The 27,944-nt window shown below is 30.9% G+C and overlaps 3 protein-coding genes and 2 non-coding genes across 6 annotated transcripts; 3 read left to right on the top strand and 2 right to left on the bottom strand.

Moving 5' to 3' along the window:
* The first annotated feature begins 119 nt into the window (after positions 1-119).
* On the top strand, positions 120-7,539 carry LOC138348335 (uncharacterized). Of its 2 annotated transcripts, none has more exons than XM_069297298.1 (8): positions 120-1,670; positions 2,033-2,106; positions 3,068-3,169; positions 4,507-4,647; positions 5,699-5,750; positions 5,958-6,031; positions 6,913-7,002; positions 7,316-7,539. In XM_069297298.1, the coding sequence occupies exons 1-8, from the start codon at positions 1,623-1,625 to the stop codon at positions 7,392-7,394; spliced, it is 660 nt and encodes a 219-aa protein (XP_069153399.1). In that variant the 5' UTR covers positions 120-1,622; the 3' UTR covers positions 7,395-7,539. The 2 variants fall into 2 exon arrangements, with proteins under 2 accessions (XP_069153399.1, XP_069153400.1); XM_069297299.1 differs by having other exon boundaries at positions 1,513-1,670; positions 7,321-7,539.
* A 2,593-nt stretch (positions 7,540-10,132) lies between these two features.
* On the bottom strand, positions 10,133-12,799 carry LOC138348334 (dynamin-related protein 4C-like). Its single transcript, XM_069297297.1, has one exon. The coding sequence runs from the start codon at positions 12,356-12,358 to the stop codon at positions 10,331-10,333; it is 2,028 nt and encodes a 675-aa protein (XP_069153398.1). The 5' UTR covers positions 12,359-12,799; the 3' UTR covers positions 10,133-10,330.
* Positions 12,800-15,357: 2,558 nt separating this feature from the next.
* TRNAG-GCC (transfer RNA glycine (anticodon GCC)) lies at positions 15,358-15,428 on the top strand. Its single transcript has one exon. It is a non-coding gene; the product is annotated as a tRNA-Gly (tRNA).
* A 2,224-nt stretch (positions 15,429-17,652) lies between these two features.
* On the top strand, positions 17,653-17,723 carry TRNAG-GCC (transfer RNA glycine (anticodon GCC)). The gene has a single exon. It is a non-coding gene; the product is annotated as a tRNA-Gly (tRNA).
* Positions 17,724-18,268: 545 nt separating this feature from the next.
* On the bottom strand, positions 18,269-22,197 carry LOC101256870 (probable choline kinase 1). Its single transcript, XM_004237788.5, has 8 exons — positions 21,945-22,197; positions 20,956-21,338; positions 20,250-20,371; positions 19,975-20,170; positions 19,507-19,624; positions 19,334-19,381; positions 18,757-18,857; positions 18,269-18,666 (listed from the first exon to the last, which is right to left on the bottom strand). The coding sequence occupies exons 2-8, from the start codon at positions 21,301-21,303 to the stop codon at positions 18,502-18,504; spliced, it is 1,098 nt and encodes a 365-aa protein (XP_004237836.1). The 5' UTR covers positions 21,304-21,338; positions 21,945-22,197; the 3' UTR covers positions 18,269-18,501.
* Between the last annotated feature and the right edge of the window lie 5,747 nt (positions 22,198-27,944).

Genomic DNA, 27,944 nt, shown 5'->3' with positions numbered 1-27,944 from the left:
GTAAATAATAAAAACAAAAGTTTGTATAAAATGTAGAAAAAGTTTCCTAAAATTTATGTATGCAGCGTCTTTCTGAAAACCTCCGTATAAATTGCTACCATGCTTTCTTCTTTTCATTCATTCTTATAGTTTTGAGAGAGAAAAAAAAGAGTGTATAATGGAGAATTTGCAAGAGGGTTTCCGATTCAGTCCTACTGACGAAGAAGCTCTTACTTTCTTATTGAGATTCATTGGTGGAAAATTGATGGATTCATCACTTTTCATGTGGATACTTACGGTGAACAAGAACCAAGGAGTATCCTCTTGTAATGAGGATGATTGTAGTCAGTATCGCTTCTTCATTACAAATCTCAAGAAGAAAAGCAAGTCGTAATGTGGGAAATAAGGGTGGCAGTTGGAAACAGGAAGACAAAAGCAAACCTGTTCGAAAGAGCAGTGATTGGATCCAAGAAGAGCATGTGTTATAAGAAGAAAGGGTATAAACAGGAACATGGTCACTGGTTGATGAAGGAGTACGACCTCTCTCCGCATATACTTGACAAATTTGACAAGGATTGCAGAGATTTTGTTCTATGTGCTATTAAGAAGAAGAAAAGTCGCCCTAAAGGGAAATTGAATATTGTTGGTGAACAAGACCAAAGCTCATGTGAGGGATTACAAGTGGATGCAGGGGAATTAGCCTTCTTCTCAAACCAAGGAACAATTTAATTATTTTAAAATGGAAGAAGTAATAGCCTAGATAGGATATAGTGTGCACAAATTTAGTGGTTACATAAAATGAGATTTTTAATTGTTACAACATCATACAATAGAATTTAAGTAACGATCAAAATGAACATTGTATTTAAATTAACAATATAATACGATGGGTAACAACCATCCAAACAAGGTGTAAAAGTTCAAGCTGCTAGAAATAAGACACTCTCTGGATTTCAATTTATTTGTCATACTTTCTCTTTTCGTTCGTTTATACAGGAATGCTCCTTTTCCTTTTTAGCAATTCTTTAATTCTAACTTTGCACGAGACTTCTTTAAGACCGCAAGATTAAAATGTATTTTGATTTATTTGACAAATCTTTAGTTCAGAAGTTCCTTTTCCTTCCTTCAACTTGGTACCAAGTTAAAACAGGACAAGCAAATTGAAACCGAGGGAGTGACTTTTTTTAATTAATTATGTGTTTAGTTATCTTATAGTAGTCCCTCATTCTCATTTTATTGTGAAGTTGTTACTGTTTGGAGAGTCCAACACTTTTTTTATTTCAACTTTCTCAAACTTCGTTTGAATATTTTGAATCATTAGCTATGTTGATTTGCACTGCTTTTCATGTAGTTTACGAATAGAACAGTTCTATTTTTAAAAAAATGAAGAATCTATACCCAAATTCATACTCAAAATAAGATTTCTGACCCTTGTACTCCGACAGAGGAGTAATATTTCTTTTGAAAACGGTTAAGAAAAAGGAACTAACTTGAAATTGAGATTTTGATTTGAAAAACAGTTTAGTCCCATCTGTATTCTTGATGTTGTTATTAATACCACTTACCTTGTCAAAAAAATAAATAGTTCAGTTCCATCTGCTTTCCAGACAATCTGAAATGAGTGGGATGAATCTTGCAGGTGGATGGCAGCTACCCTGATAGATTTCTACATCCACATATTTGTTATATGGGTATGCCATGATTAATTTAATGCTTCAAAATGTTTCATATGTGAACCTTTATTCTAAAGTCAATTGCATTTTATTTTTCTACAGTTTCACTAGCATTAAATAATGAGGAGAACATGTTTAATTTGGCGCACCTACTATGTTAGATGTCAGAGATATAAATGGTATAGGAGTTAGAGCTATAAATGTTATAAAGGTTAAGATTCTCAGACATTTGTGCAAGGGTTTTAACTGCATTGTAAACAATATTTTTATTCCAAGACATTGGCCAGAATGCATCACATGTTACTATGTTTCTCTGCTCTTAACATCTAAGAGCAGAACCGCAAAAGCAATGCTCTCATGTTTTGGTGTGGTGTTTTCAGTCTTGGGTTGTCTACAAGGAATCAAACTGGATTACTGCAATACTTTGGGTGGTCTTGCTAGTATGTTTGGGAAGGTATGCCACCCCTATTCCTGTATATAGAACAACTTTGATGTACTTTTAGTTTCAGATGATGACTGTTCTTTAAGCTTTCTCTTAGCATCTCTTATATGACTAAATTCTCAGGTTGAATAGGTCTCTATCTGTTGACATACACTGTTTTTTGTCTTCACCCATGGGCATTACAGTCTTAGGATTGATGTTCCCAATTATTTATATCTTGTGTTCGCTGCTATGAATTCCCTTCGTATATAGATAACTTCCTTGATGATATACCCAGTCAATCAATCAACTATACATCAAGCAGAACTAGGTCCGCGATTTGAATTCTCTACATATTTCTTGCTATTTGGGCCCACATCATTCCAATACTATCTAGAAGTTTGTCTTGTAAGGCAAAGTTCAAGAAAATCTCTAAATGTCACACTTATGAATCTAATATTTGTGCAAAAGCATAAATTAAGCGTCAATGCACACTAGTTGGTCTTATTGATTTGGATCTTTTCTTCCATGTTACTTTTTCAGATTTGCAATGATTCCTAGATTTTTTAGGTCTTTTCAGACAACCTCCTCCATGTGATTTAGGCCTTTCTCATCCCCTTCAGCACCTTCAATCACCATGTTACGCCAGTTAACTGGTGTATATTTGATGTATTTTAGGTCTATCAAAGATGACTTTCTCTTACTATATCCTCTATGTGTGCAACTGCACCCTTTGTTTCAACATATATTCAATTTTGTATGACTGCACATTTACCTTGATGTCTTTTGGCAACTTGTATTGCATAGGATACAAATTTTCTTGCATTCCAGTGTTGATGACTGTCTTCCTTTTCAGTTTGTATTATCCTTGCATGTCATCAGAAGGCCATGTTGTCATTGCCCCTACAAAGTTCAATCAATATCATGCATAAATTGCCAGTTTGTGATTATATATTCAGGGATGGTGATAACATTCTCTCTACTCCCTTTACAGCATTGCTACATGTGGCTACATCGTGTTGCAATTTCTTAAGCTTTCAACTCAGGAATCTTTACAGGATCCAATTTACTTTGTCCTATTACGACGTCAGGAAAAGTGAGTAGATATTTGCACAAAGTTCTTTTTTCCTTCATAGTTTCTGTTTTTATTTCTCTTTGGAGACCAGAAAAAGAAAAAGAGAGTTCAATTGGAAATGATATTTAGTTCATATATTTTCATGTATGCATGTCCAACTGTTTGAGGATACTCGTGAAACTGAAATATCATGCACAAGTTTGGTGTTTGGTTGGAGAATATATTTGCAAATGTAATATATAACTGTTGTTAACAAGAGCTACTCTTGTTGTTTTTGCTTCAGTTGCGTATCATGCCTGTTGTTTTGTTCAGAGTAGACATGTAGTGAAAATATCTAGAAAAATGTGGTTCTCAGAATAAAAGAAATGAAATTACATCTCTTCACAGGTCAAGACAATGGTGGAAACATAGCTTGTACTGGGTCTGGCATATTTATGTTCATTGTTCATTGTTTTACTCTTTATTGATCATATACTTATAGAGGTAAAGTCAAAGAATGTAAATATCACACTTGGGTTTATCAAACTTTGGCATTTGTCTTGGACAAGAATAGTGTTCAAATGCCTCATCCCCATCTTGGAAAAATGAAGTTTTCAATCATAGGGAGAAAACAGATTAGTCAACGAAATGTTGCATCCTCCATTTGTGCAGGAGGAATTGCCAGTTGAATACTTTAAATATGTGCCTGGTTTATTTGTTAGATACATCTTCCATTTTGTTAGTAGAGTTAGATAAAAGGTAACTGTGACTTTAATGTTATTTGAGTCGTTTAATTATTCACATATTGGGAAAAGAAACTAAAATCAAGTATTCTCAACAATAAAAAATACAAGTATCTTATCAGCAATATACTAAAGAGATGAAAAATTTGTGATTCGTTTTGTTATTTAGTGACGAGTGTTGTCTTTCTCAGTACTTAGTATGTCATATGTAGTTTCCGAAATCAAAGTACTATTATGTATACCACTTCTTAAGAATATTGGCTTCTTTTATATATCAGTCATCCAAGATCTTTTAGTGGAATTACAATGGTGCTTCTAACTGCAAGTTGGATCATTCATTTCATACTGTGTTTTCTAGTTACCCTTGTTGTGGTTGTTTCTTTTGTACAAGCCCTGCTGTGTACTACGTTATCAGGTCATATAGTCATGACATGTATTGATAACCTACTCTTTGCCGAAAATAATTATACAAAGCTGTAACTGATAGAGTGTTCCTTTAAAAAATATAATATGCAAGTGTTCATGGAGTTTGAAGCTTTCCTCATCAATGTTGTATTAGTGGCACCTATATTTTGTTAGTTTTCTTTGTGAAAATGACCTTAACTTATAATGATCTGATGAGATGTTGTGATTTAGGACTGAAACAGAACAACAGAAGAAATGTTCTCTTTTAACTGCAAGAATTCTATTTCCTGCTTTGGGCTGTCTGATGCTAGGGACATTGATTTACACCATTGTAACTGATGGTTCTCCATTTCGCAGAGATGTTTTTACTCCGTAAGTTATTTGTTTGTTTATTTATTCCTATTTAAAACAGATACCATCAACCTTGTTTTTTTCTGGTTAAATGGAGACTTTGCTACCGATTTTGAGGATAGCAGCATTGGCGGAGAACTTTGTCGGTGCTTGAAAGTTTTGTTTGTTTTCTTGTTTGAACTATAATTAGATCTCCGCTCTGCTGCTTTCTAAATTGATGCACTTTATGGGGAAGTAGCATAAACCTCTCGTAACTGGAAGTTTTTGTGCTATTGTGGAGGAAAACTCCCTTTTCATTTATTCAATGTCATATCAGCATTTTATTTATTTAAGGAAGTATATATGTCTTCCTGGAATGAGTTCCTAAATGAGAGAATATCTGCACTACAGTGATTCGAAGGTTGGGATGAGGTTACTGAAAATGACTTGTGCTCTCAGAATGTATAAAATTTCTATTAATAATATTGCCTCTCTCATTTTTCATGAACAAGGACTATTGATGATTTCTTACCTCATGTTAATCGTTTAATCCTTATTTGTTTCTTACCGTGTTAACTTTAAATATTATAACATATGATTAGACTGATCTATGGTGAGCTTTATAACTTTTCCCTATGTAACATGATACTACCTTCAGTGTGACATATGTCGGATAATATGGTATCTATGGTATTTCGAACTCTATTTCTCTGATGCTAAATTTCAATCGGAATTTTTGTATTAATTATCCTCTTCTTTGGTTTGCAAAGTCTAACTAAAATAAGCTCTTTCTTCCTCTAAATGGATTCACTATGTACAGGTCATTCTTAGGGCCTAGATTCATGAAACTTATCAGCATTTCCTCTCTCTACTCTGGTTGATGTCGTGCAACCCTAGAAAATTGTCTTCTTCTTTGTCCAAGGGGCTGCGGTCTATCATTTGCAAATTTGTTTAGAAGTTGTTCTGGAAAACAAACTTCATGAGTTTGTGCAGAAGTAATACATATGCATCCTCTTACATCAGCCGATTATAATTTTCTGCTTGGTATAAGTCTTACTTTGACATGCAATTTAAGAAGTCAATTTATGTGCAGGTGGGTGATAGCAACAGTGATTGATTTCTATGTTGGTGTTGTGGCTCTCTCGGTAAGCTTTTCACTGTTCATCTGCCTTTTTTTAAAATAATTTTTTTTTGGGAAATTCCCCTCTATTTATCTACCTTTGCTTTAGGAAGTCCAAAGTTTGTAAAATTCGATATATGGCTAGAGCCAGTTGCTGCATTAGGTGTCAAAATCATCAGTTAGGACTTTTCATGTGATTATTTATCTTAGATGAGTTGCACTGTTTTTTCAGGTTTGGGTTGCTTATAAGGAATCAAGTTGGCTGAGTGCAGCTTTATGGATAATACTTATAATTTGTTCTGGCAGGTACATGTTTTTTTTGGATAATGCATAAATTGTACTCCTCCATTCCATTTTATACGATGTAGTTTGACTGGACATGGAGTTTTAGAAATATGGAAATATTTTGCAATCTTTCAAAACTACTCTCTAAAAGAAATAATTTTTTAAATAGAAGTCGTGTACACCTATTGGAATTTTTGTCAAATAAACAGGATCCAACATGGGTAAAATGTAGATAGTGTCATTAAATATTTGCCAATTAAGGAAATATGTCAATTCTTTTTGGGCAAACTAGAAAGAAAAATGTGTCATATACATTGGAGCAGAGGGAGTATCAGTTTGAAGTTAGCTTCATCAGTACATCGTCTTATTTGTTGCTCTATGTAGGTGAAAGCAAAATATGAACTCTCATTCATATGTAATGGAATGAGGAGGAGTTCATATATATATGTGTTTGCATGCCTTAATGTGATTCTGAATGAGAAGAGGTTCTGTGAATTTGTCGAAATAACTTAAAAGATCTTGCTTGTTTGGCAAGAAGTCAATTAATATTTCAGCCTTTGCCTATGGCAACAACTTCATTAATAACTAATCTGCATTATTACCTTCTTCCATGCATTAAGCTTTAAGTTTTTAGAGTTCTCCTAAACATGAGTTAATATTCCATCATGAATAACCATAGTTCAATCTAGTTAGTATTTCCTAGACTTTATATTCCTTCAACTATATGTCTGTAAAGGACGACTTCATTATTTTCTATTGTGTTTCTTTTTCTCATGCCGGCAATTTTCTGGTCCCTCAAAAACTGATGGCACTTTTTCCGGCTATATTTATATGATATGTTACAACAATTTGTTTTTGGACCATAATTATATCTAATTCGTGCTTTGTGTTGATTTCCTCAGCATCAGCACATGTGCCTATATAGCTCTTCAGCTTTTCAATCTTTCATCTCAAGATCCCGTCTACCTTGTTCTTTTCAGCAGCCGCAACAGGCAAGTTTGTGCCCCATCTGTTTAAGTGTGTTCTCCTCGTTATGACATAGATTTTGTTTGTTTGTCCTTGTGAACAATCAAATGAAGAAGATATTACTTCCTGTTAGCTCTGCAGCGACAGCAACAATTTGTAGTACGACAAATATACATCCTTGTTCTAGTTTAAAGTTGAACAAGATTTGGAATTTCCTTTCATTTGTGCGAGTGATTGTATCCGTCTTTTGTTCATGGAATTTTACTAATTTCAAGTTTTCATTGCTTCTTAACAATTCTGTACACATTACAATGTTTAATTTTTGTGACTTTTTATTAGGGCAGAAAAAGGGTATGAAGTAACGTCTCGAACAGAGAGCATCGGAGAGGGTCAATTGAGGAAGAAGCTTTGTGGTTGATTTGGTTTTGATTTCATAATTGGACTCTTTCATCATTTATATCTTTGTAATAAGTTGTGTTAAATAATAAACTTCTAATGTACATGTCTCTGTAAAAGAAATGTGATAATTATTTTGTAGGGAAATAATATTTTGTTATTATTGATCGTATGGTATCCATAAAAACAAGGAAAATATGTACAAAATAGAATTCTACCACGGTAAAAGTATTTAAGCATTAACGATGATGATATTGTACATTGTGTGGGAGCAGAGCGGATAAAATGAATGCTCACGTCTAATGTATTGTATGATAAAAATGTGTTACAAAAACTTAGATGTGTTGTATAGAGTGGAGTGTTGATGGTCAAGAACTCTCACATTCAAACAAAAGATGCAAGTAACATAGATTGAAAATGTTGAGATAGATGTGTGAAAATACCAAGAGAGAAGATTAGCAACATAGATATTGGAGACAAGGTGTGAGTAACCTCTGTGGAGAACAAGATGAGATTGAGATGGTTTGTATATGTGAAGAGGAAATGCACAATTAAGGATGGTGATGAGTGACAAAAGTTGGTTGTAGTGTATCTTAGGAGAAGTATTGAGGAGACGTAATTAAACATGATATGACATGCAACTTACGAATCGAGGACATGACAATGTATAGGAGAATATAGAAATTGTGGATTAGAATAGAAGGTTAGTAAATAGTTGATCATGGTCTAGTTTTCGATATTAGTATCATCATTGATGTTCATGCATTCTTTTATTCTTCAATCATACTATTACTTTGTGTTTTCATTGTTTTGACTATTGTATTATTTGTTATTGCTACTGTTCTTTTCTCCACTGTCCTAATGAGTTCTGTCACTATGGTATTTCCTTTTATTCACTGATTTCGACATGTTTTACTTGAGCCGGCGATCTATTGGTAACAACATATCTACCTTTACAAGATTAGGATAAAACTATGTACGCATCACCCTCATAAGGTGTGAATTACATTTGATAAGTTATTGTATCAGTAATTTTATTACTCAAAATCTGAAATTAAAATAATTAAAACATATGACAGATAGCTTAGACAGTAGTATCAATTAAAAAAAAAGTACACAATGATTATAAACAATTTTAATTTTGAAAAGCATGAATTTTGAAAGAATCACATTGAACAAAACTATGATTAACTATGTTTTGTTTTCTAAATGATATTTCATTATTTTTTTGTCACTAACACCATATACTAAAAATTATTATTTTCAAAATAATAAACTTAAAACTGGAGTTCTCAACCTTCCAAAAAAAAAGAAAAAAAAAACTTTCCAAATTCTTTCACTTTTTTTTGGTATAAAAATTTCCATAAAATATTACAACAAAAGTTTCCAAATATGTTTTTTCTGTTAATAGAAAACGTGTAGAAAGTTTCCATAAAAATTTTACTTACAACTTCGCTTCTCTGTATAAAATCCCAACTCTGTTTTCTTCTTTTCTACAATTTGAGAAAGAAAAAAAAAACAGAAAGAGAATTTGAGATTAGTGTATAATGGAGAATTTGGAAGAGGGTTTCCGATTCAGTCCTACTGATGAAGAAGCTCTCACTTTCTTATTGAGATTCATTGGTGGAAAATTGATGGATTCATCACTTTTCATGTGGATACTTACGGTGAACAAGAACCAAGGAGTATCCTCTTGTAATGAGGATGATTGTAGTCAGTATCGCTTCTTCATTACAAATCTCAAGAAGAAAAGCAAGTCGTAATGTGGGAAATAAGGGTGGCAGTTGGAAACAGGAAGACAAAAGCAAACCTGTTCGAAAGAGCAGTGATTGGATCCAAGAAGAGCATGTGTTATAAGAAGAAAGGGTATAAACAGGAACATGGTCACTGGTTGATGAAGGAGTACGACCTCTCTCCGCATATACTTGACAAATTTGACAAGGATTGCAGAGATTTTGTTCTATGTGCTATTAAGAAGAAGAAAAGTCGCCCTAAAGGGAAATTGAATATTGTTGGTGAACAAGACCAAAGCTCATGTGAGGGATTACAAGTGGATGCAGGGGAACTAGAGTTGCAGAATATTGACATGCACGAGGGGACGAGCAACTTGCTTGAGCCATTATCAGCTCCTGTCTTTGATTTTGATTATCAATATTGACTTTGATTGTCTAAGAAGCATTACTGCTTAGTTATAGTATTCTTGAAAAAGTTGTATAAATTAGAATTCTTGAAATTTTAGTGAAGTTGGGTGTTTTGGACAGTCTTGGTTTTCTTTTGTCAATGATTTTTGGTCAATATTTGCTTTGGAGTTTCATATATATTTTACTTCATACATCCTTTTATGCATTAGAAGTAGTAATTATGATCATTATTCTTACTTTTCATTGAGATGTTTTATTTGCCTAGAATTTTGCTCAAGGGATCTTTGGGTAGTTTACTGAGTAATTCTTCATCATTTTTTTATGTAATCCCTTTTGCAAATGTCTTCCATTCCATCGGTACATTCTGTTTGATTTGATCTTCCTGGTGCTTCTGAAACAACCAAAATTTTTGGACTTCTGGATTCTTTTTGTTTTTCTTGTTGCTTTTCCTTCAATAACAACACTAGTGACTAAGTTTCATTGTTCTTAGAACTTCGGTTTATTGTCCTCGTTAAAAACTTTCACAAAAAATAGCTCCATTTTCTATAGGAAAGGGTGAAAGGGGTGGATATTGGTAAATATGTAAAAGAACCCTTCAGAAAACAGAAACAAAAAAGTATTAAGTTCGTACAAATAAACTTGATTTGCATTTAGCTAATAGCAAGAAATACGAAAATTACATACAAGCAGGGGCAAAGATATATTGTAAAACCAAAACATAGTACTTGGTAGTTTGATATTAGGAGATAAACAGGATATTAGGAACATTGGCTGAATGGAAATAGAGTGCCCTGCTCATTAGTATCACATATTAACCTTAGTCCCTTTCATTATCATCGTGAAGTGAAATCCTGTCCATGATATTGGCCACCACCTCTTTGGACTCCTTGAGAAGCTTGACACTCTTTTTGAGCCTATTGCGTTTCTCAGCAACCAAAGGTGACTCGTCAAGCATTCTTTCAATTCCACCACCATGTGGTGCCATCAGATCCTGTATGATCTCGTTTTCCATCTCCTTGTTAATCATGTTTCGTATGCTGAACATTATGTGTAAGGCCATAGAATCCACCAGCCTCATTAGCACAATTTTCCAGTAGGCCATCATTCTCATCTTCAAATCGAAAGCCTGTTGCACCACATCTAGATGCTTCCTCAAATGACCAACGTCGATTACTCCTACCCCTTCAAGGTTTATCATGGAGTACTTCCCATGATCATTCATAATCTCCATGAACGTGTTTTGTTGAGCCATGAACTTACTATAAGTAGTTAAATAGTCAGGATTACAAGTGTAATCAGTCAGCTTTTCCATCCCGATGATTTCCCTTACCCAATCAACTGATTCATTCTTTTTCTTGGCAATCAAGTTTTGGGCTGCTCTTCTAGTAGAAGACTGAAGCTGCGGATAGTTCTCACAATGATGCATTAAAACTATGATTACAACTCGCTCTAAGTAATTCCACAGTTTCCCCACAAAATCCTCTGGAGAGGCAGCAATTTCCTTCACTTTTCTCTGCAAAACATTGAGGAAAACACCTCGAGGAAGGAAGTTTGGCAATCCAATCCCTTTTGATTCCTGTAAAACCATGATCTCTTCCATCAAGAATTCATCCACTTTCTCAAAATTCTTGGTATGCAGCTCATTAGAGTATTGGTTAAGCATTTCAACAATTCTAGCTGCAGAGTGCATTTCTTTTTCATTAGGATACTCATCAAACTCCCCACTTAATAGAATTTTCTTCAATGAATCCTTTGATGAACTCAGAATGCGCATAAATGCCGTTAGTGCTTCCGCTACAGAAGTTAGGTGTTGAGGAAGCCTGTTGAGTTCAGCAAGATTGGCAGCAAGTCTATCATTGATCTTCCTCACAATTTCAGGCAAGCATTTTGAAATGATGCTTGCTTGAATACGCACCAGCTTTTGTGCCAAAACAGGAACACTAACCATCGATTTATCAATCTTCGACAGAAGTGGATGAGTTGAAAAAAGCCTTTCCTCATCACTCCTTGCTTCTTCATAAGACTCATTCCCAATTCTATTCCTCACACAAACATAGCCAAGCCCTATATTCACTTCATCCGCGGTAACCTTTTCAAGCAGCCCTTCAGGGGCTTTATCAGCTTTTGTCACAACAGCCAGAGTCCTTTCCCCTGTCTTGTCCACTTTCTGAGACATTCTAATAGACTCGCAAGTAGGGAAATCAACAGTAGCTGACAAAACATTCAAGATTATGCTTTCCTCAGGGACAATATATTTCATAATAATATCGTAAATTTGCTCATAAATGTCTTCAGGTTGACCTTGTACAGCAACTCTAGTAATACCAGGTAAATCCACCATGGTCAAATCAGGGACACCATTTTTCTTAACTACTAGTGTTAAAGGGTAGTTAGATATACCTTTACCATGTCCAGCAATCTCATCAGTAGCAAGAATGATAGCATCTGCAATGCCAATTTCATCAACAGGGAGTGACTTGTTATTGTACTCCAACTGAAGACTTGGTGCTGTGATGTTTGGATCATTCTGCAGCCTCATAACAAGAGGGACCCTGGTGCAAATGCCTTGTCCTCTAGGAAGACTGATCCCAGCAAGGGATTCAAGAACACTGGACTTTCCAGAAGATTGATCTCCGACTACTACGATCGTTGGGAGCTGGATACCTTCTTGCATGATGTTGAGATGGCGGAGCTTGTCTATACAGTCGAGAAGTGGACGAATTCTATCATTGAAAGATGCAACAATAGGAGGATGAACAACACCAGAAGCTACTACTGCAAGAGGTTTTGGATCAAGAATTTCAATTGAATCAGAAATGCAACCATTGATGTTTTGGTAAGCCATACTTTCTTGATACTCTAGTAAGTAGGAAAAAATGGTTCTTAAGGTTTCTTTGAGAGGTGAAAATGTTTGTGGTGAAGCTCAAGTATATAAAGAACTTAAAAGGGGCATAATTTTCTTTTTTTTTTTCTACTATAGTTGATGAAGTTGAGTGTCTATGTCGTGCAGTTACATGGGACTGCTCTCTTAATCTCAGATGTATCGAGTTCGAGCTTTGAGTATGAAAGCATTGCCTGAAGTGAGGCCGAATTAGCTCATGTACTCCAATGCGAGTACAAATGAGATATCTCAAGACTAAACTTAAGATGGTATTTATACATTTAGTTGACGATATAAATGGCCAATCAAACATTATATAAATTTTATCTCAAGCTTGATGTCATAGATTTTCACCTTATTATATCCGATTTAATATAACTTAATCTGCATATACCAAAAGACTCCTTCAGGTGAATTTGATTCCATGGGATATAAAATTATGTAGTAAAAAGTAAAGGATGTTGCTTAGTCTCTTCAATAGTAAGACAAATTATTGTACCTTAAAGTGGCTGAGAATATTACTTTAAGATTTGATTGTAAAAGCTTATAAAAAACCTACAACCTGTATAGGCTTTATTTTCCAATGAATGTATTTAGGGGTGTACATGATCGGGTTGGTTCGAATTTTTTAAATATCAAACAAAATTATTTGGGTCGGATTTTTGAATTTATAAACCAAACCAAATAAATAAAATTCGGATTTTTCAACTTTGAGTTTTTTCGGGTTTTTTTGGATTTTTCGATAAAGTATTCATACAAACGTATAATTTATTTGTACATCAAATATTTCTTTAGTCCTATCAAAATGCAACTGTCTAAGTTATTTCTCAAAAAAATAACAAAAAATATTATATAATTAATGATCCAAAATAATAATAATAATAATAAAATCGTGTTAAAGATATTGCAAATCAATAAGTCATAATGAAATTGATCATAATTTAAAGTACTAAATTATGCTAAAATAAGTTTAGCAAGTATTAGTTACATGACTAAATATTAAAAGAAAGTAAAATTGAATCATGTATTTTAATTGTCTAACTCTATGTAAAACTAAAAAACAAATATTCAATATTATTTTCATTCTTAGTGTTGAATTGATTTTTTTTTGCATTATATTAATTTGATTTTTATTTAAACTTTATTATAATTACCAACATGTATTATGAACTATAATCTTTATTAGATCATTAAGAATTCTAACTTCCAAACATGAAATAAATATATTAAAAGATAAAAACTATGAAAAAGTATAAGAGATATGTAAAGATTATATCAAAATAGGTATTTTTACGTATAAAATAAAATTTTAAAATTATATATATAATATCGGGTTGGTTTGGTCTCGGGTTGATTTTTTTAGTTGAAACCAACCCAGCATAAATATAGTCGAATTTTTTTTCAACACCAAATTACTAGTCGTTTTTTTTTTCAGTTTGACTCGATTTATAGTTTGGTTCGATTCTCGGTTCAATTTTGTACACCCCTAAATATATTCCTCTTTTATTATAGGATTTACAGTTTAAGTTATAACTCCTTCCTTCGTTTCTTTTAAGTTGTTGTGTTTTTCTTTTTAGAGTCAAATAATAAGAACTTTGATTAATATTTTACGAAATATCTTTTTATCATATTGATAAATAAAAAATCAAATTTTATAGTTGTAATTTTATAGTATTTTTTAAATATCTAAGTTTTTAATATAAAACATCGAATAACATGACAACTAAAAAAAATTGAAGAAGCAATACATAACAAATCATGATATTAGCAATACGTTGTCACCTATTAATTAATTATATATGAATAAGCATGAGTAAAAGATGAACTGTATACCCACAATACATCAAACAAAATAATGAACAAAAGATAGTCATAGTACAACTAATCTCAACATATTTATAAAATAATACACCAAACTTTAATACTATTCTTATACATTTTACGATTTTTGCGAGCGAGAAGTTAGAGAAAAGACAAAGGAAACAAGGAACTTTTCCTCTGGTCTTTTATTGGTGCCTTCTTGATGATGAATAGACAAATAGTACGAACAAAAGCTTTATGGCAAGCAAGGTCATTGGAAGAATAAAAAAGTTGAGAGGTGCTTTTGATCTTTCAAACTTAGCACATAAGTAATAAGACTCATAATTTACATATACATTTTAAAGAAGAGTTTTTCTTTCTTCTACTTTTTAACCATTTTAAAATGTGGATGTCCAAGGTTTGGTAAGTAATTAATTAATGTGTAGGAAGAGTAAAAAACTCACACAATCAGCTCAGGTTTTGACGACTTTAGGTACACCAATATAAGCTTTAAGTTAAACTCAAAATAAGAGAATATGAAATAGATAATAGCTGCATGCGCTCGAACCTAGGTCTTTTCGAGTGACATCACTAGCTTACACCAATTGTACAAGGATATTTCCTTGTTAAGTATATCCTACATTTTGCTAGTTTTTTAAGATAAATATACATATATATACATGATTTTTTTTTTAATCAATGGGTGTATGTGCACCCTTACTGAGCCGTGTGGATCCGCCTCTGCACACAATCTAAATCAAGCGCTTCAAAAATTCATATCAAGCGCTTCAAAACTTATGAATTTTTGGTGATTGGTTAACAATACTCCATAAATATTTACAAAGTCGTGACAGATAGTTACTAATGGGTAACCTTATTCGATATAGTTCTCATGTAGTTTCAACTTGGTATCCTGTGATGGCACGAAGAAATATATAATGATATAGATAAGATTCATTCACTTTAATTAGATATATATCTCGAGTCTAAATGAAAAAGATATAGTCGAGGTACTTCGTATCTCTAATCCGGTGCACTTCCAACTGTATAGTGGATATCGAATACTTGATGGTCAAACGGAAAAAATCTTTCATTGTTATACCAAAAAATAGAAGAAAGATGAATTTAGATATAATAAATCTTCTAGAAGGATTTTGCATGAGGCACCAGTGGTCTAGTGGTAGAATAGTACCCTGCCACGGTACAGACCCGGGTTCGATTCCCGGCTGGTGCAAGTTTTTTTCCTGTTTTTTCCATCGCATTTCATGCATATTCCAATATTTTACGATCCTGATTTTCCTCTCATATTTCATGTATATATATTTTTCAATATTTTACGACAAAAAAATAAGATAAAATAAAAGTTTGTTTACAATTATCGGTTAGTACAAAATTCCTTTTTCCAATATCTTTTCCCTCACATTTCCATGCAAATTCCAATATCTTAAAGAGGTTGTTTACGATCCGATTGGTGCAAAAAGAATTCAATTTTTTTCCTCACGTTTCATGCATATTCCAATATTTTACGTTAAAGAAATTATTAGAGAAATTATTTACGTTAAAAGAAAAACAATAACACCAAACATAAACAACAAGATATAAGATATTGATACTAAGAAACAATGATAGAAATCTAAGAATCAAATCTTTCTTTTTTTTACTTTTACTATTGTTTGGTTCACAGAAGAAAAACAATTACAAAAAGAAAAAATAATAATCTGAAAAAGAAGACAAAAGGTTTTATTACTAGTACTATTTTTTTACCGGTGGATTTTTTTTTTGGGGACGTAGACATAATATATATAATAAAATAAGTAAGACTATATAAAAGAGCTAAAATTTGAGAATTTATTCTGCTGGTCGGTGCTTTAAAATAAAGTAAAATTTCATAATAAATCCTCTTTTTGGAAAATTGACTTCACCAGTGTTTTTTTACTCTCTTTAGTTGCAAGCATTTCGAGTTCAATAATAGGCGTTTGAACTTTGAATAATATTAATTCAATTGAAAGATTTTTCTTTTTCATTTTTTTAAATCTAAAGTAAGAATATTTTAGAAGTTAGAGATGTATTTTGGGCAAAATTCCCATGGAAAAAAATTCAAAAGTTTGTAAACAGAAGACTATTATAGGTATTCCCAAATATTAACAGGGAACTTCCGCAAATAATCAATATAAATAATTTAATATGTTCTATACTTATAATTTGCATATTTACGAGTTGTAATACAACTTAAATTGTTTTGTTTGTACAATTCATAGATTTGTATAATTCACACGTTTATATAATTCGCAAATACATTTCTATGTTTCAGTTATTTTTTTTGCATAAATTCAAAACAAAATTTTTATATAATTATTAATATAAGAAGTGTTAACAGTTATACAAATTCCGAATTATACAAAAGTAATATAAATTATATTATGCAAATTTTGCAGTATAAAAACGTGCGAATTATACAAAATTAAAAAGCCAAGCCACGTAATTATAGCCAAAAAATAGATCGAGAATTATAATTATGAAATATTATAACTATGTTAACTAACTAACTAGTATATGTTTTCTTATACACTTAATTTCCCCATAGTAATTAGAGTAATAATAGATTCTCAATTTTTTTTTATGCATCACACTTTTTAGATCCCACATCTGATATTACATTGAAGTCTAAATATATTAGTGTTGTAGTACATTTTCTAAATTACTTATTTATTACGCTCTCTGTCCACTTTTAATTATCATATTACATTTTTTAAAAGTCAATGTAACTAATTTTAAAGTTACACTATATTACATTAATTTCATATTTCAAATAAAAAACTTAGATATCCAAAACTATTCCAAAAGTACTATAAATTTTAATTTTTTTATATTAATATAAATATTAGTTAAAATACCAACCTATAACAATTAAAAAGGAACATGCTAGTATCAATCGAAGTCATTATTTATTGAATGGTGGTTGGGTTCAATTGAACAATGTTCATATGTATGTCCATGCCCTTTGAAGCTTCTCAAATTCTTGTTTTCATGTGTCGAGATATTTTGAAATTTGAATGTTTTGTTCAAAAGTGGAATTAAGATATGAATTTTATGAGTTCTGAATTTTAAGTTATTAATAATTATTTTATATTCAATAGATTTTTAGAATAAATACAAAATTTAAATTAAAAGCTAAAAAATTCAATTCAATTTATTGTCGACATTTCCCTGATTTGATTTGATTTCAATCTTATGATTCCTAATGATTTAACCATACACTTTTATCAAAGTATAAACACATATTTACGAGAGAAAATTAAACATATTTGTCCATTTTCAATAAATTCTGATCAGTGGATGTAAATTTTTTTATAGAATTGTTAACGAGTAACCTTCACATAAATAATTACATGTATAAGTTGATGGTATCAATTTCAGGGAATATTAATAATAAATAATTACATATATTTTTTCATCAAGCACCAGTGGTCTAGTGGTAGAATAGTACCCTGCCACGGTACAGACCCGGGTTCGATTCCCGGCTGGTGCAAATTTTTTTGCGGGAAAATAATAATAATTTTCAAAGAGTATTCATATGTTATCTAGCAAAACATTTTGAAGCCGAAAGGAATCGGTAGTGGGGCTTCGAGGGTGAGGTGAGAAGTCATTTTCAACATTATGATTTATGAAGCTGAATGGAAGGTAGTGGGGCTCCGAGGGTGGGGTGAGAAGTCATTTTTTTCATTTTTGTGGAACTTGTTTTACAAGAGAATATTCTCCAAACATTCTATAATCAACGTTTTTGCTAGGAAGGAAAATATTTTTTGAAAATTATTTTCTTATCCGCTCATGTTTGGATGGACAAAACATTTTTCATACAAAACAAATTCCTTAAAATGAGAATACAACTTCCTCGGTGGAAGTAGGGAAAACAAGTTCTTTTAAGTAAATTGAGTTGTTTTGGTGTATAATCTGACATTGCCATATTCATACATGTAAACATCAAATTTAAAGGTTCTATTCCAACTTGATCAGTATTATCCTGGTAACAAATGAAGGTTAAAAAAAATAGAGATGAAAAGTGAAAGCAACAGCTTGAGAAAATAACTTTGATTTTATTAAACTGGATAATATATATTTGTGGTTCAACAACACTCACTCTTATAAACAGTACATCAAAATACTTCAAAAAAAAAAAAAAAACCTCAATAATGGCCTATAAACATATTCTATGAAACATTGAAGACTCTAAATGCTCCACTCATTATACGACATAGGCTTATCGATTTATCATGACTTTTACATTCTACATTGTTAATGTACATGTTTTAACATAAATCTTTTGAGCGGAGAATGTGAACTGGTTCAGCTGAATCATCAACATGTAACAAGTCGTCTGAGGCACCTAAGAGTTCGGGCTTTCTCAACCAGTACTGCTTGAACCTTCCCCTCGCGTACTCCATGTAGTCAAACTCGATATTGTTAACATATGCCTGTCAGAAGAAACAACAATTATAACACAGAAAGAGAAAAATGCACGGTGAAATGTAGTGATAAAGAGAGGAAGTGTGTAAAAGGCATACCGAGATGACTCCCCACAATCCCCAGAACAAGTGATTTGCAAGCGTATATTTCTCTGATTCGTCAACAAGTTTCTTTACTTCCTCATCACTTGGTTGATTGCCTGCACTTGTCAATGGGATTCAAAGCTCAATAAGATAATTCTGCTGTGTCGGTGCACAAAGCAGACACACAACGACTGCTTAAATCTTAGGTCTGTTTATCATTGACCATATTAATTGGACAAGGGAACATGTTTGGTTTTAGTTGAGGCTATCAGGACAATTCATTAATACATCGGGTCCTACAAATAACAACGACTAGTACTATTTTTCAATTCCAAGTTAGTTGAGAATCAGGTTCTAAATATCTGAAGTAATTAAAGTCTTGGCATCTTGGTCCCATCACCAAATAAAACTGATCTTTCTGCTGCCTTAAAGGTCAATTATCTTATTATTCGATGCCTATCCAAATTGAACGATAAATGTTATGTGGTCTCGAAGGGTCAGAACTTATTTATCGTGTGCAAGAAATCAACCGTATGCTTTGGACAGAGAGGTGCAGACAACAGTAAAAGATGTTCAAACTTTTCAAGCTTACCTGATGAACTGAGATATGCACGTACAAATCGCTGTCGCTCCTCAAAATCTGTCGGAAATTCAAAATTCAAAAAAGAGTAAATAAACCGCGCATGTCAGGGTTAGAGTAGGGACATTAGAGTAGCAAACAAGCATGATCTCTGTGTTCTCTTGTTGCAGCTTATATTTAATTACCAGGGTAAGTGTTGAAGTGCATGATATGAGGGGTATCAGTATGATAATTTGCAGTCATTTCACAGAAGTGGTTCGCAAAGTCATAAGCAATTGGATTATAACCGCCATACTCATAGTCCTGCAATACAATCAAATAGTAAATAATGTGCAATGACTGATATATTAAAAGCCAGTGATCAAATCAAAGGCCAACAAGACAAGAAGTTCACAAAGGAAGCAAAATATATCCAATTCCTGATTAAGGACGCAGTTTAAAACTTGCTCAGATATCTTAGAACACCAGTTAAACTACAGCACGATAATATGAAAAAGATTTTCACAAGTAATTACATCCTGAGCCTATTATCTCTAGGAAGAAGACCCGGTTCCACCTCAAGAAAACAGATCAGAGTATTTGTAAGTTTGAGCAAGTATGCGCCTTCACACAGAAGCTGTATAAAGTTCTGACTGATATCATACAACACTTACAATGATAGTAACAGCCTTTGTTTTGTCGTCAATCATTATGTTACCATACTGCATGTCATTGTGACAAAAGGCAATGTTTTGAGACTCTGTTGGCAGTTCTTTCTCCAATAAGCTGATCTCCTCGTCCAGATTACCTAAAGAGAACTCCTTTAGATGTTCAGGGGAGCACAGACCCTTCGCCTCATTTAGCCACTTTCTGCCATTTTGCATTAACAATTTGTATCAGACTTTCAATTACAAAAGATCAAACTATGTTCCAGCTGGTTAATTGATACCTGAGACGGTCCCATAGAAGAACATTCCTTGAACCAGGCATGTCAAGGTTATGAAACTCCCTCAGTTTTGCAGCTATCAAAGAAGAGATCTCCGAGTCACGAAGATCTTCAGCAGACAGTGTCTGAGAATGCAAATAAGACAGACAGAACAAAGTCAAACAGCAATCAATAAACATCACAAAGATCTCCAACTTTGCTTCAACAAGACATGGTCAAAGACTATACAACACAATTTTATTCTGCTGAATTGTGAAGGCAAGGAGCACCACCTGCTGTTCGGTTTATTCAATAGGAGTGCGTCAAATTGATTTAGTCTTATTTCAAAGATCCACCATCTATTCAAAAGAACAGAAGCTATGCATTGTGCAAAATCTGCATCTAATAGCTTTCACTAAAGACAAGTCATTGAGCTACCTAGGCTTAGAAGGGAAAGGCAGACTGCAGAGGATTCGTCTAAAACACATAGTTCATTATACTCAACACACTACCATTGACCCTCTATATACGCCGATCAATTTATCGATATCCACAACAAACAATGAAATTATAAAGTCCTGATCATTTGATCAACATACAGAAACTCCTAGAAATCTCATTTCGTGGTACTCAAATCATTGACTTCATAGTAACATAAATCTACAAAGCCACATATATCCAATAGATAAAAGTAAAGAAATCAACAAATCGAGTCAGAAATTTGACATACCCTTGCATGAATGAACTCCTCAACTCTACCATTTGCAAATTGACCAAGAAGCTTAGGTCCTTGACCCTTCTTTGACAAGCATTCGAAAGTTCTAATCTCTTCATCCCTATTAAAAAAACGATCTACTCCTTCACCATACATTCGAACCAAAACTCTCCTCGGGACGTTTTCGTTCTTAGTAGGCCAACTTATCCTATAAACCTCATTAGTCATAGCACCACTCAAATGATGAACTTTCAAGTTCTTTAGATCCAACACATCCCCCCATTTTGTAGCTAATGACATGAGCAATTTCATCAATTCCTCCGGCAAAATACCATCAACAACTCCATTAGTCTTCACCGCCATCACAGAAAGAAAAACAACAAGAGAAAAAGCTTCACCTGCAAAAAAATCAAAATCAGAAAGCCTTCTCATCAAATATCCATAAATTCAACACAAAAAATCCAAAAAGATCACAAACTTTCCCAGCCTTGTCACCGAGCATCCAAAAACCCAACATAAAAATAAAAGAAAGACACAAACTTTCCCAGTATTAACACCACGTATCCAAAATCCCAACACAAAATTCAAGAAAGTAACAAACTTTCCCAGTCTTGTCATCAAGTATCAAAAAACTCAACACAAAAATTCCAAAAGGTCACAAACTTTCCCAGTCTTGTCACCAAGTATCTAAAATCCTAACACAAAAAATTCAAAAAAAAGTCACAAACTTTCCCAGTTAAGTCACAAGTATCCAAAATCCCAACACAAAGAATTCAAGAAAGTAACAAAATTTCCCAGTATTAACATCAAGTATCCAAAACTCTTAACACAAAAATTTCAACAAAGTTGCAATCTTTCCCAAGTCAAACACATGATCTGTTCAAGAAAGTAGAGATTTTGACAGAATTAAACAAACCCCAGATGCAGAATAGCAATAAACATGAAAAAGAACATAAATTTAAGAACCCCATAAAGGGATTTGCATGAAGAAACAAAGAACTTACAGATTTAGGGGGAGCTAAGAAATAAAACCTTACAGGTTCTAAAAAAATATACAGAGTGATTTACAGAGAGAAGAAAACTATATGACATTTAGGCAACCGCTCTATGTATATGTATATATAGAGAAATTGTCTCCGTGTATTGTGACAACCATATAGACCAAGAATCCACTTTTTATAATATATACTAATTATTATTATTTTCAATAAAATAGCAAGGGAACTAAAGAATGTCAAAAAAAAATAAGTTAAAACTAAAGATTTTTTGTTTTCCAACTTTGACTTAATGGAATTTTTTTTTCCTAGATGAGTGAGTCAGCTTGTGCATATCTCGATTCATGATAAAATATTTATTTGTGATAATAAATAATATTATTGACAAGTATTTGAGATTTGATAATTTGATTCTACAATATGAAGTAGCTCAAATTATCATTTTTCCGAAAATGTATTTGATTGCTATTAAAACAAGAGTTGACTATATGAATCTTTTATATTCCTTCCGCTTTATTTGGATTGTTTCATTTAATATCGAGTTAATCATGTAAACAAAAAAAAATATATAAAAATAATATTTTTTACTTTATTATATTTTTTTAATCATTATTTAGATCGTTTCATTTAATATCGAGTTAATCATGTAACCAAAAAAAAAGATATATAAAAATAATATTTTCTACTTAATTATACTTTTTTATCATTATACATAAAATAGTTGCTTGCTAATGAAATTGTATTTAATTTGTCCACTTATTCTCTAGTCTTTTTCAAAATGTTATTACAATAAAAAAATCAGTATAGTTCTACTAGTGAAATTTGAAAAGAATACAATATCAACAGATATTACTCCTTTATTTATGAATTAAAAAATTATTTTTAATAAATACTCGACTTAAAACATAAAAGTCAAAATTATTATCACAATTAACTCTCTCATATTACAACCAAAAGATAATTTGAGTTCTTATTTTTAACCTCTAAAAGAAATGATAAGTTAATCAAACAACAATGAGTTGACTGACAATCTCAACTAGCTGTTGTTAATTTAAAACTTCAAAAAAAATATTTTCTAAAAATATTGAATAAAAAATAAAAAATTAGTATGTAAAATAATTGGACTTTTTGGATTTGGACGGCACACGATTTTAAAAGTCAGGATACCAATAGGAAGTCGCCACGTGGCAACCGCAAAATTCAAAGTCGCCGCGAAAAAAGGGTAAGTAGTTGAAATAAACGACTAACGACTCAAAATGGAAATAGGAAAAACGACTAACGACTAAAAAGTACGGAAACTTTATCATCCAACCGTTGAGATAGCGACACGTGTCTTTTTTATAAAAAATTAATTTGAAAATATGATAAACAAAAAAAAGTAATTTTTATATAAATTACAGTATTAACTTTTGTTTAATAATATATATGTCGGTATTTAAAATTTGTATAGCTTTAGCATGTCAATATCGACAATCAAGAATTGTATAAAATATCCAAATACATGAAAAATGTCCTTTCAATAGATAATACTAAAAATAATCCACGTAATATTATCTATTATTTTATTGAAAATAAAAAAGAAAAGAATACGTAAATATATTTGTATTCATATTTATTGTAAGGGGGGCTCTGCAGTATTTATTAAGTTTCTTTATTTGTAAATTTTATCACTTTATGAAATTCGATCTTATCCACAAGGACACAATGTATATTGTTTTTGACTTGGTAAAATAATAAAGACTTTTAACATATTTGATTCTTCTTACTTTGAAAAATCAAGAAAGTTTATTTAGTTGATTATTTAAAAAAAAAATCAATTGGTGAGGATTCAATCACTTAATATTTCATTTTTTATGTTATTTTTTCTCTCTCTTATTTTCGTATTTTATTTTAGAAAATCATTTAATTGATCCTCTCATGGCCTTTTCTTTCAAATAAGCTTTTACTAATTTGTTCGCATTACTATTTTGATAGATATCTAAGTTGTTCAGTTTAAAATTAATGAATGATTTATTATTTTATATATTTTATTGTTATTATTAAATATTCTTCATTCTTAAATATCTAGATACTTATATTTAATAATACGAGTGATTTAATGTTAAAATTATCCACATCATTTACCATTTTAGTTAATAATGAACTATCATTATTGAACAATAATAACAATAATAATGGTATGATGAGAGTAGGAATTTAGTGTTCACTCAGCGTTTTCCAATATTCTTAGGTAATACTTAGGATGTAGGAGCATGTACAGTAAAACCTCTATAAATTAATACTCGATAAATTAATAATCTTTGTAAAATAATATTTTTTTTGGTCTTGACTTGAGCCAATGGAAAAATCACCAATTTCAATAAGATAATAAGAAAATATATTTTCAGAAGACTCATATATAAATATATGGTCCCATTAATATCATAAAATAATTATTCTTTAAAGTATAAATATATCTAAGAAAATTTAGTGAAATATGATTATATTGAGTTCTGTTTTTTCTTAAAATTTAAATAAAGTTGAAGCTTATCTCTAACTTTTCTTATTGCATCCAAGAGCTCTGATGTTGTCTTTTCGAACAGCATCATAAAATTGTGAAGAGTTCTAGATGCGATAAGTGTTTCCTTACGCGTATCTGGTTCCAATGGTTATATCATCTTCAACTTCATCATCAACATTGCTTTTTTTTATGGTATCAATAATTTCTTATAAACTCTAGATCTCTGAAAAAGTATCTCTTTCACTCGGATAATCCAACATGTTATTGACATCCATTTTACTATGGTAATGAGATTATTTATCATGACATCAAGTTCATGTATGACATTTTCACAAGCAGATTCATTCAAATTCTCTGAGATTGCATTTCCAGAACGATCTTTACCGTGTAGAAAATAATTTTCTATTGTCTCTTCCAGAACATTTGTTGTTCAAATAGGATTTGCATAATTGATAGCACCCAAAACATAGATCTTTGTCGGATCATTTTGTCCCACTCCATAGCCTTCTAATATCCTACGATAAATTATGTTCGATATACATCTTGAAAGCTCTTATTATCACAACGTTGAAATTAACAAGATACAATAATTTTGATGTATTGTTGTACTTTATGTATGATATTTTTTTGTGTGTGAAATCGATAAATATGATACATAAATTAGTACGATACAATGCTTGAGATAATCAAAATTAACCTTCATCAAATCTCAAATTATTCTTTAAATTAGTAAATATTAATTTATCAATTAAATAATATCTCTATAAAATAATAAAATTTCATGATTCCACGTATATTAATTTATAGAGGTGTTACTGTAATTTGAATACACACTAATCTGAAAATTATTATTCAATTATTTTTTATGTTTATAGCAAATATTTTTCACAAATATTCTCTTTATGTCAAAATACTTATCATATTTTTTTATTTACGCGTTCTTAAGAAAATAATTATTAGGAGGAATTTTAACTATTTATCTGTTTTTATGCTATAAGATGCAATTTTCTTTATTGAATATTTTATTCTAAATTAAGTTATTTGTTGTCTTCAAAAATAATTGCAAGTGAAGGTAAAATGAAAAAAATAAAATTTTGTCTTTGAAGTTTTAAAATGACAAGTATTTTGAGACATACATAGGCTCTTAATCATAATTCAATACTCACTTCTCTTTCTAATCTGTTTCAAAATATCAGATTTTCTTATTTGATAACTATTTGATAACATTATTCTTATTGAGTTTTATTCGAAATATTATTATCAATTAAAAGTAAGTAGTAAAGTGATTTTAAATTTCGATTAGGATAATTCTATAAACATAATCAACTCTTTGCTTAGTGAACAAGTATTTCCTCGTCCAACAATACTTATCTACTATACTATTTTGGAATGTCCAACTAATTATCCTTATTATTAATTTATATAGTCATTTTTCAATTATATTTTTTAAGACATTATATTTATTAATTATTTCTTCATATTTAAAAAGTGATATAATAAATTACTCTTCTATTTATTGTTTTTTAAAAAAATGTATAAAATTAATGATAAATAAATATTATTAAACAAATGAAATACTTTTTTAATGAGAATAATAAATATTTTTGGGACAGGAATATAAAATAGGAACAAAGATTAGTATAGAAAGGTGTACTTGTTCTATTTTAACTGTTCTTGAATCTAACTACGTGCCATTTACTCCACCATTAAATATTTTGCATAAACTTTAATATATTTAATATTTTAAAATAAAAATATGTTGATTTTTTTATTTTGTTTTAGATGTAAACATAAATACAATATACTATACATGATATGAATTGATACTGACTGATACAATAAGACCTACCAACACCAAAAGTGGAGCCCATAAATTACTAAATTATAATAGTCTTTTTCTCTTAACAAGAGATGCAAAAAGTATAAAATTTGATTGACTAAAAAAAGATTGATGCCATAAATTGGGAAAATCAACTATCATATAGTCCTCAATTTTTTAATTTATTCTTATTCTTGTCATGTTCACTGACAACCATTATTTGCTTTCAAAAGAAGATTCCAAATAAAAGACAAAAGATAATATATTATATTCTCCGTTTCAAAATAAATGATAGATTTAGTTTAATCACATTATATTCTTTAAGATATTACTTACTAATTTATCTTTTTAAAAATATTTTGATGTTTGAAGTGATTCTTTATGGTGTAAAACTCCGTTTATATTATGATTTAGGTAATTTGAAAGAATTAAATCGATTTCTTTTTAATATATAAATTATCATTTATTTGAAACGGAGTGAATATTAATGCCATAATTATAAGGTCGTTATAAAGGGATGGTGTACATTTTGTCAAACTTATATTTTTGTCACTTGATTATATGATAATTGATTTTTTTAGGGTGAAAGTCATTGATGATGTAGAACTATTCATTTTTCAAACTATGTGGTATTCACTTTATGACTTGTTCTTCAAAAAGGGACTATTTCTTTATGGAAAAATTTAGCCCCATCAAATATTTATACCTAATCATATTAATTAATGTATCATGATTGAGTATTAAATTAACATAATATATATTAGTAATCATTATTATCATGGTTAAGGATTAGTGCAAATAAAAGACATATTTCAAAGTGTTAACACTTTTAGATTGGGGAAGAAAATTACGGGGAGAATTAAGTTGTCATCAATAATATGAAAGCTTATGTAGTTATCTAACTGAGCTATTACGATTTTTTAAAAATTTCATATCTGAAATGAAATTGGACAAACTAAAAGTCGTGTGAATCTCAATAGTTGTTACCAAATTGTCATGTAATGTCATAATAAATGGATACGTTCCAACTTGTTACTCTTAAATAGATAAAAAGAAATTCATTTTGATAATATAAAATTACAAAAGTTACTTTAACAATTATGTACCCAAAAATAAAATTAAAAAAACTTACTTTAAGCAATTATAAAAAGACACTTTTTTTCTTCAAATGGTACTTATTCTCTCAAGTTATTTGAATAGAATCATGACTCTTGACCATTTGGGAGCAACCAAAAGGCATCCCAATTTGTTAGACGCCTTATAGCTACTTAAAAAAATATCATTAGTAGTAATTAATTTTAAATTGTTGCTAAATATATATTTTAGCAATGATTATTATTATTTACATGTCCCTAAAACCTTTAACGACATAAATTCTAATGACATTTAACTGATATCGATAAAGATTTTAATATTTTTTATTAATATATAATATCGCTAAAAAATACTTTTTAATTAGTAACAATATTTAATAACGGTAAAAATTATTTTTGTTGTAATATTTCCTCTGTTGCTATGGCCAAGAAGCTACAAATTTAATTTTTAATTGACATATTATACATTTTTATGATAATAAGAAAAATATAATAGAATAAATAAAGCAATTTCAACTTAATAAGAATTAAACGAAATGATTCTAACTAATTTTTAACCTACAAGTCCAAATCACTTTTCATCCATCTAAATTCAG

This window comes from Solanum lycopersicum, chromosome 4 (genome assembly GCF_036512215.1).
Source record: "Solanum lycopersicum chromosome 4, SLM_r2.1".
Classification (NCBI taxonomy): domain Eukaryota; kingdom Viridiplantae; phylum Streptophyta; class Magnoliopsida; order Solanales; family Solanaceae; genus Solanum; species Solanum lycopersicum.
Note: the sequence above shows the minus strand (reverse complement) of the source record. Positions and strands in the feature narration are given on the sequence as shown.

Bases quoted from the DNA above. Each gene is read 5' to 3' on its own strand.
- LOC138348334 (XM_069297297.1), bottom strand. From the start codon at position 12,358: ATGGCTTACCAAAACATCAATGGTTGCATTTCTGATTCAATTGAAATT.
- LOC138348335 (XM_069297298.1), top strand. From the start codon at position 1,623: ATGGCAGCTACCCTGATAGATTTCTACATCCACATATTTGTTATATGG. The intron at 1,671-2,032 runs GTATGCCATGAT...TGGTGTTTTCAG, and splicing joins TCCACATATTTGTTATATGG to TCTTGGGTTGTCTACAAGGA. The intron at 2,107-3,067 runs GTATGCCACCCC...CTCCCTTTACAG, and splicing joins TTGCTAGTATGTTTGGGAAG to CATTGCTACATGTGGCTACA.
- LOC101256870 (XM_004237788.5), bottom strand. From the start codon at position 21,303: ATGGCGGTGAAGACTAATGGAGTTGTTGATGGTATTTTGCCGGAGGAA. The intron at 18,858-19,333 runs GTAAGCTTGAAA...TGACAAGTGCAG, and splicing joins TGCATATCTCAGTTCATCAG to GCAATCAACCAAGTGATGAG. The intron at 18,667-18,756 runs GTATGCCTTTTA...TTCTTCTGACAG, and splicing joins GATTGTGGGGAGTCATCTCG to GCATATGTTAACAATATCGA.